At 41.5% G+C, this 17,987-nt stretch overlaps 1 protein-coding gene across 2 annotated transcripts in view; it reads right to left on the bottom strand.

Annotated features, from left to right (window-relative positions):
- uggt2 (UDP-glucose glycoprotein glucosyltransferase 2) overlaps nucleotides 1-17,987 on the bottom strand; it is a 372,492-nt gene that overhangs the window by 206,181 nt on the left and 148,324 nt on the right. For both annotated transcript variants that reach the window (XM_060826541.1, XM_060826542.1), the window contains exons 12-13: nucleotides 17,558-17,649; nucleotides 16,461-16,611 (exon numbers count right to left, since the gene is read on the bottom strand). In XM_060826541.1, coding sequence (XP_060682524.1) covers nucleotides 16,461-16,611; nucleotides 17,558-17,649 — 243 coding nt within the window. The remainder of the gene's footprint in view (nucleotides 1-16,460; nucleotides 16,612-17,557; nucleotides 17,650-17,987) is intronic.

Below are 17,987 nucleotides of genomic sequence, written 5' to 3'. Positions count from 1 at the left end.
GGTTTGAATCTCACCATACCAAACGGAAAAATGTAATTCAGTAAATGTCTTGAATAAAAAGCTAGCCTAATAATCACTGCTGAGTTTTGTAAAAACCTTCTGGTTCACTAATATCATTCATGGAAAGGAATCGATCATTCTTCCTTGTTTGGCCTACAGCAATGTTGTGGACTCTTAAAGGTCTTCTGGAAAATTAGGGATGGGAACTAAATGCTGGTCAAGCCAGGAATACTCACATCTCCTGAATGAATATAAAAAAGTGTTATTAAGGATTCTGTGGGAGTAGCATACATGATACAATTTCAAACTCACTTTGAGGGAGAGCAACTTGTCAATTCAAATATGGGCAATTACAGAGCTCTGAAGAAAAGAGGTGTTTAAAGTGGGCTATGAAAGTAAACTATGGGAATAGTCAGTGGGTGAGCAGCTGCAGACACTTTAAGGAGTTATTTCATCATGCTCGGCAAAAATATATTCCAATCAAAAAGGACTAAATGAGAAGAATGAACCACCAATAATTACCAAAGGAAGTCAAGGAGAGTATCCAAACAAAAACTAAAGCCTTTAAAGCGAAGAAGGCTAGTGGTGGCCAGAGGATTGGGATTTTTTTCAAAGAATCGGCAGTGGATGATTAAAAGTTAATAAAGAGGGAGAAAATTGATCATGAAAGTAAGTTGGAAGAAAATAGTAAATCAAAAAGCTTCCATGGGTATATAAAAATAGAAAGCAGCCAAAGTACATGTGGGATCTTTGAAGTATGCAACTGGGGAACTGATACTGGGGAACAGGGAATTGCAGTTAAGTTAAACTAATCTCTTTTTATTAGTCTTCCAGGGCACGCCACTATAAAAATGTCAAAATAATAGATAAGCAAGGTGCTAAAGGGAGGAAAGGTCTTATAACAGTCTCTACTTTGAGGGACAGAGTATTTGGCAAACTAATAGTACTGATTACAAACAAGTAATCTGAAGGGTCTGTCCATGGGTTTACAGGAAGTAACTGTGGAGATAGTAGGGGCATTGGACAAAATATTCTCAAATCAGAGAATTCAGAATGTGTTCCAGCAGATTAGATGATGCCCTGTTCAAGAAAGGAGACAGAAAATAAGAATCTATCGGTAATTTACCTAACATCTGACATTGGGAAAATGCTATAGTGCATTATTAAAGAAGAAAAACAAGTTATTTAGAAACACTTAACATAATCAAACAGGGCCAACATAGTTTTGTGAAAGGGAAATCATGTTTGACAAATTTGCTAGCTTTTTTACAGAGAGGATAAAGAAAACAAACAGAGATGGTAAAAGAAGTTTCTATTATAAGTTTTGGGCATATTAAACAAAAAAAACCTCAGATCATTTGGAACCTTGCACTGCCACTCAAGATCTCGATTGAAAGACCACAATGACTTTCAGGACAATAATATAAATTTTCCTGCTGCAGAGTTCACACACAAATTCATACCTCACCTCAGTGTCAAACAGTTTCAGGTAAAGGGCTCCCTGAAAGGCTAAGCAAGTTTTATTCATTAAATGTTGAAGAAGAGCAAAAATTAAATAGCTGGTATGTGCCAAATTAATGGATTTCAGTGAACCACTAAAAGTAGTTCAATCCCTTTTGCATTATGGACTGTTTATCCATGATTGAATTCCAGTGAAATAATGAGATGAGGTCAACTCGAGTGAGCTACTCGTACAAAGTGGTAATAAACAAAATTCCCCCGAAAAGCAATTTGTTAAAAGAAGTTATGCACAGCAATATATTTAGTAGTTGGATATGATCCAATTGTTGTTTGTGCATGTGCAAATGTTGTTAAACTAGTTTGCACATTGAATACAGAGGCTGTTATCCAATGCTGTAGAGGTCTTTGATAATGGCAGCAAGTGAATAGCAACAAGACCAATGTGCAAGACACGATTTGATGATTGCATGCTTGAGTTATAAACAAATAGAAAAGAACTTGGCTGATAAAATGGTGACTCATCAATTAAAGTAAGATAAATTAGGTAACACGCACTAGAATGTCTTTTTGGGAAAACTGAATCAATTAAAACTTTGGAAGAAATATGTTCCATGTTAAACACAAAGAACACATGGGACAAATGGTGTAGTTTTGTTTTTTGATTTCTCTAATATGTCCAACTTTGTTCAAAAAATTGTTTACCAACTTCAACTTCCATCAGGAAGTGAGACTGTACTTCAGTGTAAGAACAACTCATGTTAAATCTCAAACACCCTTATGATTATTCCTTATTGAATATGTGGATTCACCTACTAGAGAAAGAGAAAAATTTGACCTACTCTTGAGAAATAAGGCAGGGCAAGTGACTGACGTGTCAGTGGGTAGCACTTTGCGGCCAGTGATTGTAGTTTTCATAGTTTTAAAATAGTGTGGAAGAGGATAAACCTGACCTAAAGGTTTAGGTTCTACATTGGAGGAAGGCCAATTTTGACAGTATTAGGCAGAAACTCTCAAAAGGTGATTGGAAGAGGCCATTCACAGATAAAGGTATGGTTGGAAAGCAGCAGGACTTCAAAAATGAGACCATGAGAGTTCAGAGAGAGTATGTTCCTGTTCATGTGAATGGCAAGGCTGGTAGGTGTAAGGAATATTGGATGACTACAGAATTTGAGGCTCTGGTTAAGAAAAAGAAGGAGGCATATGTGAGGCATCGACAGCTGGGATCAAGTGAATCCCTACAGGAGTATAAGGACAGTAGGAGTATACAGAAGAAATCAGGAGAGCAAAAAGGGAGCAGGAGACAGCTTTGGTAAGTAGGGTTAAAGGAATCCAAAGAGATTCTATAAATATATTAAGGGCAAAAGAGTAATGAGGGAGAGGACAGGGTCCTAAAAGATCAACAAGGCCAATTATGTGCGGAACAACAAGAGATGACTGAGATACAAAATGAGTATTTCACACTAGGATTTACTGTGGAAAATGATATGGAAGCGAAAGACCTTGGGGAAATAAATAGTGATACCTTGGTTAGTGTCCATATTACAAAGGAGGTGGTGCTAGTTGTCTTAAGGTGCATAAAGATGGATAAATGCCTGGGACATGATCAAGTTTATCCCAGAACCTTGTAGGAAACTGGGATTTCTAGGCCCCCTGCTGAAATATTTGTATCTTTGATAGCCACAGATGACATGCCGGAAGATCCCAAGTTGGCTAATGTAGTGCCTTAGCTTCCATTCTTCTCAAGTAAATATCTCGAGTACTACAGGGCCTTGATCAGACATGTTAATGAGCCAAGGAATGGCAGGTGGGAGTTTAATTTAGATAAGTGTGAGGTGTTGCATTTTGGATAAGTGCATGAATAAGAACATTTTGGAGGGACACGGGCCAGGAGCAGGCAGATGGGATGAGTTTAGTTTGGCATGGTTGAACCCAAGGGTCTGTTTCCATGCTATATGACTTGAGGATTCTTAACCTCCAAAAAGTCAGATAGGTTCTACAAAATCTGCTAAAGTAGTACTCCTAAATATGCAGCAGGTGAATGAGAAATACATACTTACTTGTCTAACTCTCAGATGAATTGCTATCACTCAGCTTAATTATCTAAATATACATTAAAAATAGTTATGGTTATTGCCCTTAATGGTATCTAATATGTTTTGGTGAAACGTTCAATCCAAAACAGAAAAGTCACCAAGCCCAGGTACGATATTGTTGATGGAAGCAAAGGTGGAAATAATGGAAGTGCCAACCCTAACCTTTAAATACTCCTAAATAACAAAGTGCACCAGTGGACTGAATAGTTACAATTGTTGCACTACGCTTTATGAAAAGAAAGGGACAAACCCAGTAATTAAAGACCAGTCAGCTTCGAGTCATGGTGGACAAAGTTTCAGAGTTCGAGACAAATAATGTCACTCAAAAATATATGCATTGATCAAAGACACCCAGCACTAAGTTGTAAAAAGTCAAATTGTGTGTGTAAAACCCGAATGCATCTTTTGATGAAGGAACATATAAAGTTTTAGGAAAAAGATATGTTCCACATCTGAACTGGCAAAAGGTGAAAAAGTGAGTCTACAGGAACAAAGAGATAATGGCAGTTTGACTATGATGTTAAAGAGAAAACAAAGAGTATAGTCGTCTTTCAGACTGGAGGAAAATGTACAGCAGACATTCCCTGGGATCAATATTAGGACCACCATTCTTTTTGGCATATGAATCACTTTGATTATTTTATCAGGGGTAAAATATCAAAGCTTGCAGATGGCACAAAGCCTGAACATGTAGTAAACAGTGAAGAAAATATGACCATGAGACTATGTTGAAATTGGAGACAAAAATAGATGAAATTCAATGTGGCAGAGTGTGAAATGATGAAATTTAGAAAAGTTGAAGTATAAAATAACTGAAATGGTACAACTTTAATGGTGATACAGGAACACAGAGACCTGGGGATTAACATAAACATAATGATGGAAGGAGGGAAACTCAGTAAGATTGTTTTAAAAAAACACATTCAGATACTTCAGCTTAAAAATTAAGTTTGGTACAAAAGGAAGGAGCTTATACTGAACATTTCATAAATCACTGCTAGCCCTCATCTAGACTATTATGTTCAAAACTTCAGAAAGTCTATCAAGACCTACAGATGAGATTTACCAGAATAAAACTTTCATTCCTTATAGAGACAAAGAGAAGATGAGATTTATTTTTCTCCTCAGCCTGCCATTCCACCCATTGAGTTTGCTCCATCTATGGATTATTTAATAGCTGAGCTGTGCCTTCACTCCATCTCTCCAACCTGGTTCTGTTGCCCCCAAATTGTTGTGTAGCGAAAATCTATTAATCACTGTTCAACTTTCACACATTCGAGAAGACCATAAGAAATAGGAGCAGGAGGAGGTCATTCGGCCCCTGGAGCCTTCTTCACCATTCAGCAAAATCAGAGTTGATCTGACCTTCTTCACATCCACTTTCCTAATCTTTCACAATAACCCTTAATTCCCTTACTATCCGAGCCTCAAGTATATACATAGATTATACAAAGTATAATCAAGTATACACAAAGATGATGTGGGGATGTAGCTCAGTGGTAGAGCGCACGGTTTGCATGTATGCGGCCCCGGGTTCAATCCCTGGCATCTCCACTTTTGGGTGTCACAGTGGTTAGCACTGCTGCCTCACAGCGCCAGAGACCCGGGTTCAATTCCTGCCTCAGGCGATTGACTGTGTGGAGTTTGCACATTCTCCTTGTGTCTGCGTGGATTTCCTCTGGGTGCTCCGGTTTCCTCCCACAGTCCAAAAATGTGCAGGTTAGTTGAATTGGCCAAGCTAAATTGCCCTTAGTGTTAGGGGTAATTGTAGGAGAATGGGTCTGGGTGGGTTGCGCTTCGGCAGGTCGGTGTGGACTTGTTAGGGTGAAGGGCCTGTTTCCACACTGTAACTAATCTAATCTAATCTAATGTCCCTATAGCTCTTTGTGACAAGGAGCTACAATCCTCTAAGAGAAGAAAATACTCTTCATCTCAGTCTTAAAATGACACTGTACTATTCTGAAACTGTGTTGTCTCCCATACACGAAACATCCTCTCAGCACTTACCCTGTTAAGCCCCATAAGAATTCTGTATGTCTCAGTGAGATCACCTCCCATTCTTTTAAATTCCAATGAATAAAGTCTAAACTTCTTTAGTCCTGGACCATACTTACAGTAGCAGAATTCGGGCACTTGGTTCATCAAGTCTGCTCCATACAATCATGGCTGATATGTTTTACAGCCCCATTCTCCTGCCTTCTTCCAATCGAGAACCGATCTATCTCTGCCTTAAATACACTCAATGACTTTGCCTCCACAGAATTCTGCAACAGTCAGTGCTAGAGAGAGAAAGAAACTGACACCACAGTGAACCTGCACAGTGAAACTGCGCAATTACTGCCTTTGCTGTTTGAATTCATGTATCGCTGGACATCGGAATGTATCTGGGAAAATTAACAGTGAAATTCACAACTGAGGAACTGTTTGGATGAAGTCACAACACAGAAACACCTAAGTCAGAGTTTCTGTAGGCCACACTTAAAACTAATGCAGTAATGAGTAGAGTGGGTTATTTCATGATTGTATGTTTTTTGAGATATACCTCTTGATTAAACGTAAAATATACGTCGTAACTATCAATTTAACCTGGAGCAGTGTTTTGTAGAGGAATAAGACAGTGTTATTTTCTGGGTCTGAAGATTGTGAAGGAGCAAAAATGGCCTTTAGTAAAGTGATATGTATTTTTTGTCAGATGTGGGAATTTAAGGACAGTTTACGGGTTACTGTGGATTATATGTGCAATAAATGCTATTGGTTGCAAATCCTATCAGATCGAATCAATCGGTTGGAGAGACAATTAGAGGCATTGAGGAATTTGCAACAGCAACAATATGTGATGGACGGCAGTTATAGGAAAGGGGAAAAGTCGCAGATACAGTCACATAGATGGGTTAACTCCAGGAAAGGTAAGAGAGATAGGCAGTTAGTGCAGGAGTCTTCTGTGGCTATCCCCATTTCAAACAAGTATGCTGTTTTGGAAAACGTAGGGGATGATCGACTTGCAAGGGAACATAGCTCAAACAGCCAAGTTTCTGGTATTGAGACTGACTTTAATGCAAGGAGAGGTACGTGGGGCGGCATGGTGGTTAGCACTGCTGCCTCACAGCTCCTGAGACCTGGGTTCAATTCCCGCCTCAGGCAGACTGTCTGTGTAGAGTTTGCACATTCTCCCCGTGTCTGCGTGGGTTTTCTCCGGTTTCCTCCCACAGGAAAAAAAATGTGCAGGTAAGGTGAATTGGGCATGCTAAACTGCCTATAGTGTTAGATGAAGGGGTAAATGTAGGAGAATGGGTCTGGGTGGGTTGCTCTTCAGAGGGTCTGTGTGGACTTGTTGGGCCAAAGTAATCTAATTTAATCAATTTTGTCAGGTGATTCTCTAGTCCGAGGTACAGACAGATGTTTCTGTGGCCAGCAGTGGAAAATCAGAATGGTGTGTTGCTTCCCTGGTGCCAGGATCAAGGATGTCTCAGAGAAGGTGCAGAATGTTCTCACGGGGGAGAGGGACCAGCAAGAGGTCACTGTCCACATTGGAACCAACGACATAGGAAGGGAAAAGGCTGAGATTCTGAAGGGAGATGACAGAGAGTTAGGCAGGAATTTAAAAAGGAGGTCCTTGAGAGTAGAAATATCTGGAACACTCCTGGTGCTACGAGCTAGTGAGGGCAGGAATAGGAGGATAGAGCAGATGAATCCTTGGTTGAAGAGCTGGTGTATGGGAGAAGGATTCACATTTTTGGACCATTGGAATCGCTTTTTGGGTAGAAGTGACCTGTATGGTTTGCACCTAAATTGGGAGGGGACTAATATACTGGCAGGGAGATTTATCAGAGCTGTTCGGGAGGATTTAAACTAGTAAGGTGTGGGGGGGGGGGGGGGGGGGGGGGGGGGGGGGGGGGGGGGGGGGGAAGGTGGGACCCATCAAGATAGTGAGGAAAGAGATCAGTCTGAGTCTGGTACAGTTGAGAACAGAAGAAAGTTAAACAGTCAGGGCAAGGAGGAACAAGGTAAGACTAATTAATTAAACTGCATTTGTTTCAATGCAAGGGGCCTAACAGGAAAGGCAGATGAACTCAGGGCATGGTTAGGAACATGGGACTGGGATATCATAGCAATTACAGAAACATGGCTCAGGGATGGGCAAGACTGGCAGCTTAATGTTCGAGGATACAAATGCTACAGGAAGGATAGAAAGGGAGGCAAGAGAGGAGGCGGAGTGGCATTTTTGATAAGGGATAGCATTACAGCTATGCTGAGGGAGGATATTCCCTGAAATACATCCAGGGAAGTTATTTGGGGGGAACTGAGAAATAAGAAAGGGATGATCATCTTATTGGGATTATATTATAGACCCCTAATAGTCAGAGGAAAATTGAGAAATAAATTTGTAAGGAGACCTCAGCTATCTGTAAGAATAGTAGGGTGGTTATGGTAAGGGATTTTAACTTTCCGAACATAGACTGGGACTGCCATAGTGTTAAGGTTTAGATGAAGAGGAATTTCTTAAGTGTGTACAAAAAAGAATTCTGATTCAGTATGTGGATGTACCCACTAGAGAAGGTGCAAAACTTGACCTACTCTTGGGAAATAAGGCAGAGTAGGTGTCTGAGGTACTCTGGGGGAGCACTTTGGGGCCAGCGAGCATAATTCTATTAGTTCTAAAATAGTGATGGAAAAGGATAGACCAGATCTAAAAGTTAAGTTCTAAATTGGAGAAAGGCCAATTTTGACGGTATTAGGCAAGAACTTTCGAAAGCTGATTGGGGACAGATGTTCGCAGGTAAAGGGACGGCTGGAAAATGGGAAGCCTTCAGAAATGAGATAACGAGAATCCAGAGAAAATATATTCCTGTTACAGTGAAAAGAAAGGCTGGTAGGTATAGGGAATGCTGGATGACTAAAGAAATTGAGCGTTCAGTGAAGAAAAAGGAGGAAGCATATGTCAGGTATAGACAGAATAGATCGCTTGAATCCTTAGAAGAGTATAAAGGAAGTAGGAGTATACTTAAGAGGGGAATCAGGAGAGCAAAAAGGGGACATGAGATAGCTATGGAAAATAGAATTAAGGAGAATCCAAAGGGTTTTTACAAATACATTAAGGACAAAAGGATAGCAAGGTTAGATCTCATGGAATACAAGGAGAACTAACCATTAGGATACAGAACTGGATCAAAGGTAGAAGACAGAGGGTGATGGTGGAGGGTTGTTTTTCAGACTGGAGGCCTGTGACCTGTGGAGTGCCACAAGGATCGGTGCTGGGTCCACTACTTTCTGTCATTTATATAAATGATTTGGATGTGAGCATAAGATGTATAGTTAGCAAGTTTGCAGATGACACCAAAATTGGAGTGTAGTGGACAGCGAAGAAGGTTACTTCAGATTACAGTGAGATCTTGATCAGATGGGCCAATGGGCTGAGAAGTGGCAGATGGAGCTTAATTTAGATAAATGTGAGGTGCTGCATTTTGGGAAAGAAATCTTAGCAGGACTTATACACTTATTTATTCATTTGTGGGATGTGGACAATGCTAGCTTGTCAGTATTTACTGTCCATTCCTAGTTGTCCTTGAGAGGTTTGTGGTGAGCTGCCTTCTTGAACCTCTACTGTCACTGACATTGAAGAAAAGGTGATATATTTCCAAGTCAGGATAGTGGATGGCTTGGAGGGGAACTTGAAGGTGGTGATATTTTCATGTATTTTCTGTCCTACCCTTTTAAATGGCAGCAGTCATGGATTTGAAAGTGATGGCTAAGGATCTCTGGTGAATTTCTATAGCGCAACTTGTAGATATTACACACCTCTGCTACTGGACATCAATGGTGGACGTAATTGATACTTGTGAATGTGTGCCCATCAAGTGGGCTGCTTTGTCCATAAGACATAGCAGCAGAAATTAGGTCTTATGGTCCACCAAGCCTGCTCCGACATTCAATCATACCTGATACTTTTTCAACCCCATTTTCCTGCTTGCTCCCTGTTACCTTTGATGCCCTTGGCAATCAAGAACCTATCTATCTGTTTTAAATATACTCAACGACCTGACCTCCACAGATTCACCTTATCTCTGTTTTAAAGGGTCTTCTCTTTACACTAAAGCTATGCCCTCAGATCCTCATCTCTCCTGCCAATGGAAACATCTTCCCAACATCCACTCTGTCCAGGCTGTTCAGTACTCTGTAGGTTTCAATCAGATCCCCCCTCATTCTTCTAAACTCCAAGTATAGTCCCAGAGTCCTCAAATGTTCCTCATATATTAAATCTTTCATTCCTGGGATTATTCTCATGAACCTCTTCTGGACCTGCATCCTTACTGAGGTATGGGACCGAAAATTGCTCACAATATTCTATGTGGTCTGACCAGAACCTTCTAAAGCCTCAGAAGTATATCCCTGCTTTTATATTTGAGTTCTCTCGAGATGAATGGCAACATTGTATTTGTTTTCCTAACTACAAACTCAACTTGCAGGTTTACTTAAGAGAACCATGGACTAGAACTCCCACATCTCTTTGCACTTCAGATTTCTGAATTTTCTCTCCATTTAGAAAACAGTCCGGGCCCCTACTCTTCCTAACAAAGTGCAAGATCTCACAATTTTCCAAGTTGTATTTCATTTGTCACTTCACATAGAATCCCTACAGTATGGAAACAGGCCATTTGGCCCAAAAGTCCACACTAACCCTCTGAAGAGTAACCCACCCATCCTGATTCCCTTACACTATTTATTACTCTATATTTACCCTTGACTAATGCACCTAACCTACACATCCCTGAACACTATGGGCAATTTAGCATGACCAATTCACCTGCACATCTTTGGATTGCGGGCGGAAACCAAAGCACCCGGAGAAAACACACAAAGAGACGGGGTTATGTGCAAACTCCAAACAGATAATCTCCTGAGGCTGGAATCGAACATGGGACCCTGGCACTGTGAGGTAGCAGTGCTAACCCCTAAGCCAATGTGCCACTTGTCCACTCTCTTGTCTAATTATTTCTGCAGTCTCCTTGCTTTCTTAATACTACCTGCCCCTCCCCTATTTTTGTATCATCTGCAAACTTGGCCAGAATGCCCTCAGTTCCTTCATCCAGATCATTAATGTATAAAGTCTTGGACAGTGTCAAGCCTCTTGAGTGTTGTTGGATCTGCACCCATTCAGGCAAGTGAGGACTATTCCATCACACTCCTGACTTGTGACATGTAGATGATGCTCAGGCTTTGCGAAGTCAGGAAGTGAGTTACCCACTGCAGTATTCCTAGCCTCTGACCTGCTCTTGTTTATGTAGCAAGTCCAGTTGAGGTTCCGATCAATGGTGATCCCCAGGATGTTGACAGCAGGCATTCAGTGATGGTAACATCAATGAATGTTTAGAGATGGTGGTTAGATTATTCCTTATTGGTGATGATCATTGCCTGGCATTTGTGTGGCGTGAATGTTATTTGTCACTTGTCAGCTCAAGCATGTATATTGTCCAGATCTTGTTTCATTTGAACTTAGACTGCTTCAGTATCTGAGGAGTCATGAATGGTGCTGAACATTATGCGGTTGTCGGCAAACATGACCATTTCTGACATTATGATGGAGGGAAGGTCATTGATGAAGCAGCTGAAGATGGTTGGGCCGAGGACACTATCCTGCAGAAGTGTCCTGGAGCTCAGATGACTGACTTCCAACAACCACAATCATCTTCCTATGTGCCAGGCATGACTCCAACCAATGAAGAGTCTGCCCTCGATATCCATTGATTCCAGCTTTCGTAGGGATCCTTGATGCCATACACGGTCAAATGCGGCCTTGATATCAAGGGTTGCCACTCTGCTCACACCACCTGAATTCATTTTGTCCATGTTTGAACCAAGCCTGCAATCAGGTGAGGAGCTGACTGTCCCTGGTGGAATCCAAATTGAGCATCATTGAGCAGGTTATTGCCTAGCAGGTGCTGCTTGACAGCACTATTGATGACACCTTTCACCATCTTTCTGATGACCAGGAGTAAACCAATGGGGTGATAATTGGCTAGATTGGATTTGCCCTGCTTTTTTTGTACAAGTCATACCTGGGCAATTTTTCATATTATCGGGTAGAAATCACTGTTTAAACTATACTAGAAGAGCTTGGGTAGGAGAATGGAACGTTCTGGAACACAAACCTTCAGTGCCATTGCCAGAATGTTTTCAGGGCCCATTGCCTTTGCAGTATCCAACTGTTCCTTTATATCACGTGGACTGAATCAAATTGGCTGAAGACTAGCATCTGTAATGCTATGGAACATTGGAGAAGGCAGAAATGAATCATCCAATTGGCACTTCTGGCTGAAGATTGCTATGAATGCTTTGGACCTGTCTTTTGCACTGTTGGCGCTCTTCCATCATTGAGGTTGGGGACATTTGTGGAGAAACTTCCTCCAGTAAAGTGTTTAATTGTCCACCACCATTTGTGGCCTCATGTGGCAGGCATGCAGAGCTTAGACCTTATTCATGGTTGTGGAATAGCTTAGCTCTGTCTACCACTTGCTGTTTATGCTATTTGGCATGGTAGTCCTGTTTGGTAGCTTCAGTGGGTTGACAGCTCATTTTCAGCTATTCCATGGTGCTGCTCCTGTCATGCCCTCCAGCGTTAATCCCCTGACTTGATGGTAATGATTGAGTGGGTGCTATACTGGGCCAAGAGGTTGCAGACGGTGCTGGAGTATAATTCTGCTGTCACTGACGGCCCACAGTGCATCTTCGACGCCTAGTCTTGAGTTGCTAGATCTGTTTGAAGTCTGTTCCATTTAGCACGGTGATAGTGCCACACAACACAATGCAGGTTATAAGGTGAAGGTGGGGCTTCATCTCCACAATGACTGCGCGGTGGTCACTCTGATCAATACTGTCATAGATGCATCTGTAGGCAGCAGGTAAGAATGTTTTCCAAGTAAGGTTTTCCCTCATCACCTGCTGCAGATACAGCCTGCAGCTATGTCCTTTAGGGCCCTGCCAGCTCGGTCAGTAGAACTTCTACTGAGCCACTCTGGGCACTGAACATTGAGATTCCTTATGCAGGATACATTTTGTGCCCCTTGCCATCCTCATTGCTTCCTCCAACTGTTGTTAAAAATGGAGGAGTACCAATCCATCAGCCGAGGGAGAATGGTACATGGTAATCAGGAGGTTTCCTTGCCCATGCTTAACCTGAAGCCATGAGACTTCATGGGGTGTAGCATCAATGTTGAGTACACTCAGGTCAAATCCTGAAGAATGAATAGCTGTTAATGCAACCATTATTGGCTGACAATGGTTGTTTGTGGTAGAAGCTCATATGATGACAAGTTATGGTATGTGGGGGTTGAAGTAAGGACATGGGGAAAGGTGCAAACATTCTAAAATTGTTGGATTTGATTTTGAGTCCAGAAGGCTTTAAGGTTTCCAAGTGGAAAATGAGGTATAGTTCTTCCAATTTGCACTAAGCTTTGCTGGAGCACTGCAGCAACACTGAGACTGAGATCTTGGCCAAGGAGCGCAGTGTGTTGAATTGGCAGGCAACTGGAAGCACAGTCTTTTTTGCTGACAGAATGTAGGTGTTCGGCAAAGTGGTTACCCAGTTTACACTACATCTCCCAGTGTGGGCATTGTGAGCAGCGAATACAGTAAACTAGGTTGAGGGAGGTGCAGGGAAATTGCTACTTCATCTGGAAGGTGCATCTGGAACATTGGAGAGTGAGGAAGGAGGAAGTAAACAGGCAGCTTTTATAATTGCAAGGGAAGGTGGTGTTGGACATGGAGTAGGAGTTAACCACGGTGTCTCAGAAGGAACAGTTTCTGCAGAAGGCTGATAAGGGGGGAAAGGGAAGTAACTATCTGGTGGTGACAATTTGATGGAGATAGTGGAAATGGCAGCTAATGATTCTTCAGATATGGATTTTGGTGGGATGCTAGATGAAAATAAAAGGCACCCTATCATTGTTGTGGGAGGGAAGAGATGGGGTGAGGGCTGAAATGCGAGAAATAGTCCCATATGGCTGCCTGCTCTGTCAATCACAGTGGTGGGAAATTCTTGGCTGAGGAGGAAGGTGGAAATTTTGGAGGCCCCCTTGTCGAAGATGGCATCATCAAAATAGATGTGACTGAGATGGAGGAACTGGGAGAGTGGAATAGAATCTTTACAGGAAGCAGGGTGTGAGGATGTATTGTCAAGGCAATTGTGGGAGTAGGTTTGTCTTGGATATTGGTGACCAGCCTATAACCAGAAATGGAAACTGAGATAGCAAGGAAGAAAAGAGAGTAGTCAAAGATGGACCAGGTGAAGATGAGAGCTGGTTGGAAATTTGAAGTAAAATATATCAATGTTACCAATTCTGGTTGAAAGCTGCACCGACAATGCCTTCGATCTACCAGACAAAGTGTTGTGGGTGGGAACCAGAACAGAACTGGAACAAAGAGACTGGAATAACTCGGGTCTACGTGAATACCCATGGCCATACCTTTAACCTGAAGAAAATGGGAGAAGTTGTTCGAAGTGAGGATGAGCTCAGCCAGGCAGAGGAGGGTGGTGATCAGTGGGGATGGTTCAAGCTTTCATCCAGGAAAAAGTGGAAAGCATATCCTGATGGCAATGGATATGTTAAGGGATTGTATTTTCATGGCAAAGAGAAGGAGACTGATGCCTGCAAATGGAAATTCTGAAACTGACAGAAAACATTAGAAGAATCTTGCGTGTTAGTAGGAAGGGACTATATAAATGGAGAAAAGAATTGAGTCGAGGTAGGAAGAGTTGATTTCTGTGGGACAGAAGCAGGCAGAAACATGGGTCTGCCAAGGCAATCCTGTTTGTGGATTTTGGGTAGGACACAGAAGCGGGTTGTGCGGGGTTTGGCGAAGGAAGTGATGAATTAAGATTAGTGATCATTGTGGACACAATAGTTTGGACATGGAGGAGATTAGATTAGATTATTTACAATGTGGAAACAGGCCCTTCGGACCAACAAGTCCACACCGACCCCCCGAAGCGTATACCACCCAGACCCATACTCCTACACTACAGGCAATTTAGCATGGCCAATTCACCTAACCTGAACATTTTTTTTGGGTTGTGGGAGGAAACAGGAGCCCCCGGAGAAAACCCACACAGACACGGGGAGAATGTGCAAACTCCACATTGAGAGTCGCCTGAGGCGGGAATTGAACCCGGGTCTCTGGCGCTGTGAAGCAGCAGTGCTAACCACTGTGCCACCATGCCGCCCACAGATGTCTGACGGCTGGCACACAGCCTCTGCAATATAGAGGTACACTACATTCCATTTGCAAAATGGACCCTAGGGTTCTGATTGCCGACCATTCCAACACATCACCCTCTTGCCTGGCCAATAGCTCTGCTTCAGGCTTGCTGCAGTACACCAGCAAAGCTCAACACAAGATGGAATAACAGCAAGTCACTTTATGTGAGGAAACCTTACAGCCTTCTGGACTCAATTTCAACAATTTTAGGTCTTGAGCACCTTTACCCATGTCCATACCCGAACCCCACAAACCTGGCCTTGTCATCATGTGGGTTGCTACCACAAAAAATCCATTGTCAGCCATTAATGATACCGCTTAGAAACTATTCATTCTCCCAGGCTGACCTTTTCACATTCTTTTGTCTGCCCAACTATTTTTCTCTCTCTGGCTCTATCTCGACTTACCATTTACTCTTCTCCCCTTGCTCTACCCCATCTTTAGCATATGTATCAAGCTTTTCCTAGCTACAATCAGTTCTGAAGAAGGGTCACTGGACCTGAAACATTAACTCTGTTTTCTCTCCACAGATGCTACCAGACCTACTGAGTTTTTCCAGCAATTGATGTTTATTTTTCTCTCTGCAGGTTGTATCCAACTTGTCTTTCCACCTATTTTTGTGTCATTTCCATATTTTACTACAGCATACTTCCTTCCTTCCAGGCACTGATTTCTGTGGTACCCCACTAATTACAAGTTGCCAATCTGAAAACTAATCCCTTTTCCCCACTCACTGTTTCCTGCCCATTAGCCAATTCTCTACCCATGCAAATATATAACTGAACCGCTGTGGGCTCTTGTTTAATTACTTAACCTTATTTGAAATACTTTGTTGAATGCCTTCTGGAACAGACACATCTTTTTGGTTTCTCTTTATCCATTCTGCTAGAGCCTTCCTCAAAAAACTTTAGAAATTAGTCAGATAAGATTTTCCTCTCATGAAACCATGCTGACTCTGCCTGATTAGATTATGATTTTATAAATGAATTGCTATTACTTCCTTAACAATTGATTCCAACATTTAGTCCAACTACAGATGTTCATTCAGCATTGACCTTGCTTCAACTGCATTTTGAGAGCGAGGTCGAGGTTTTCACTAATTATGGGATGTTTAACTCACAGATGTTCAAAAGTAGGAGGTTTTATAGATAAATAAGAACATTGTTTGCATTCACAAGAAGGTCAGTTACCACAAACATTAAGTAGCAAAGTGGTACAATTTGGAATACACTACCTGAAAGGACCATAGAAATAGGTTCAATAACACTTTCAGAATTGGACATACAGTTGAAAAGGAGAAATGTTCAGAGATAAAGAACAGGAGCATGACACAAGTAAGAATGACTTAAGAGTCAGCCCTGAAACAATGGCATGATTGTAATTCCGTAAATCTTTTAATCTGTAGTTAGACCCATCAGCCAATGTATCACTGGCACATTCAACTGATTAGGCTTCTGATTTACTGTTTCCTCCAGGGCTTCCATTAATTTTCCTGATACTACGATAAAACTATAGACAGCATCTACCCAAATATTGTGACAACAAACAATTGCTAATAATTATATTTGAAGAACAGCCCTTGAGGTCAAAAGGTGAGCATGCACTGACACAGAAACCACATGAACTTCATATTATAAAGTATAGTTAACTAACAATTATAGCAGAGTGTCGGATATCAAGTGCCGGGCTTTCCTCCATCGGATGAACATTCAGACTCAGAAGTTTGCTTAGATCTTTGTCTTGGATCCCAAGGTTATAAAGACCATCCATAACTTTGCCTTCCTGTTTGAGGATATCTAGAATACTGAAAGAAAGCACATGGATTAATGTGATTTGCTGACACAGGATGACATCCTCCCTTCAGAAGATGTCATGAGTGCCACAGAGGAAAGCTGTAGACCTAAGAGAGAAACAGCTAGGAGAAAGTGAGGACTGCAGATGCTGGAGATCAGAGTTGAGAGTGTGGTGCTGGAAAAACACAGCAGGTCAGGCAGCATCCGAGGAGCAAAAAAGTCGACGTTTCGGGTATAGCTCCTCGGATGCTGCCTGACAGGCTGTGCTTTTCCAGCACCACACTCTCAACTAAAAGAGAGTCAGGTCAGGGGTAGTATTGTCAGAGTAGGAATGTCAAGGTATACTGAAGGGCTTGAAATTTAAAAGGGTATGTATCACAGAGGAGAGAGTGAAAGGAGGAAGGATAATAGGATAAAGAGACAAGAAAAAAATAAAAATTGACAACAGTGTCGGGGAAATCAAAGGTATGGTTTCAGGTCTGCAGCAATAGTCAGGACATCTAAAAAACAAAAATTATGCCTTAGACTGGTATGTTGTACAGCTTTTAGTGAGATGACCCTTCCTTTTGCAATATCACTGTTTAAAATTTATCTCTTCCATTCACTCCTGCATTCCCATCACTTGAAGACTCCATATCATTTTTCTTTACTTTGACTCTGCAACCTTGTAGCCACATGAGCCTAGGAGTGCGCTGGATGAGGAGACTGTGTCTAATTTTATTCACTGCTACTGAGCAGGCCAAATGGGGAACTTCAGAGACACACTTTGAGCTATTTGCAGCTGTTCTAGCAGAGATGGTGGGAAATACACAGGTGGCTTTTGCTTACAGGGATAAAAGTACTTTGGTTCTATAAATTATATATCTAATAACCAAACTGCTTGTTAAAATACTAAAGAGGAAAGACTTCAATGAAGTAATGACAAATATAATAGTAAATAAGTCCATTTTCACTCACCTGAATGGACTATGAGTATCCAGATCAATATGCATCCCATTTAAAAACAATGCTGAATCTCCAGGTTGAAGTCCTAAAGTTTCTGCAAGAAACTATATCAGGCAAATAGACATTAGAAACATTATCACACTTCTTTAATGCAGCAAGTGAAGTTTATCAAAGTCAATGACATCTGCTAAACTTTCCCCAGGTCTGGACATATCTAGTGAATCTCAATATCATTGATTGTTAGGTGAAAAAACATCTCAATATTTCTAATTTTAACTAGGGTAAAATGCAATATCCATTCACATAAAAATAAAGACCAAACATTGCTAGTCCAAAGCTAGTATCTTTCTCACAGCTTTTGGAGAATATACTTGTTTCTTTGACATTTTTACTGCTACAAAATTTATTGAAAGGTTTATCATTTATTATATGAAAATGTTCA

The sequence above is a fragment of the Hemiscyllium ocellatum genome, chromosome 6 (genome assembly GCF_020745735.1).
Source record: "Hemiscyllium ocellatum isolate sHemOce1 chromosome 6, sHemOce1.pat.X.cur, whole genome shotgun sequence".
In the NCBI taxonomy this organism is placed as follows: domain Eukaryota; kingdom Metazoa; phylum Chordata; class Chondrichthyes; order Orectolobiformes; family Hemiscylliidae; genus Hemiscyllium; species Hemiscyllium ocellatum.
This window is presented reverse-complemented; position numbering and strand designations above follow the sequence as displayed.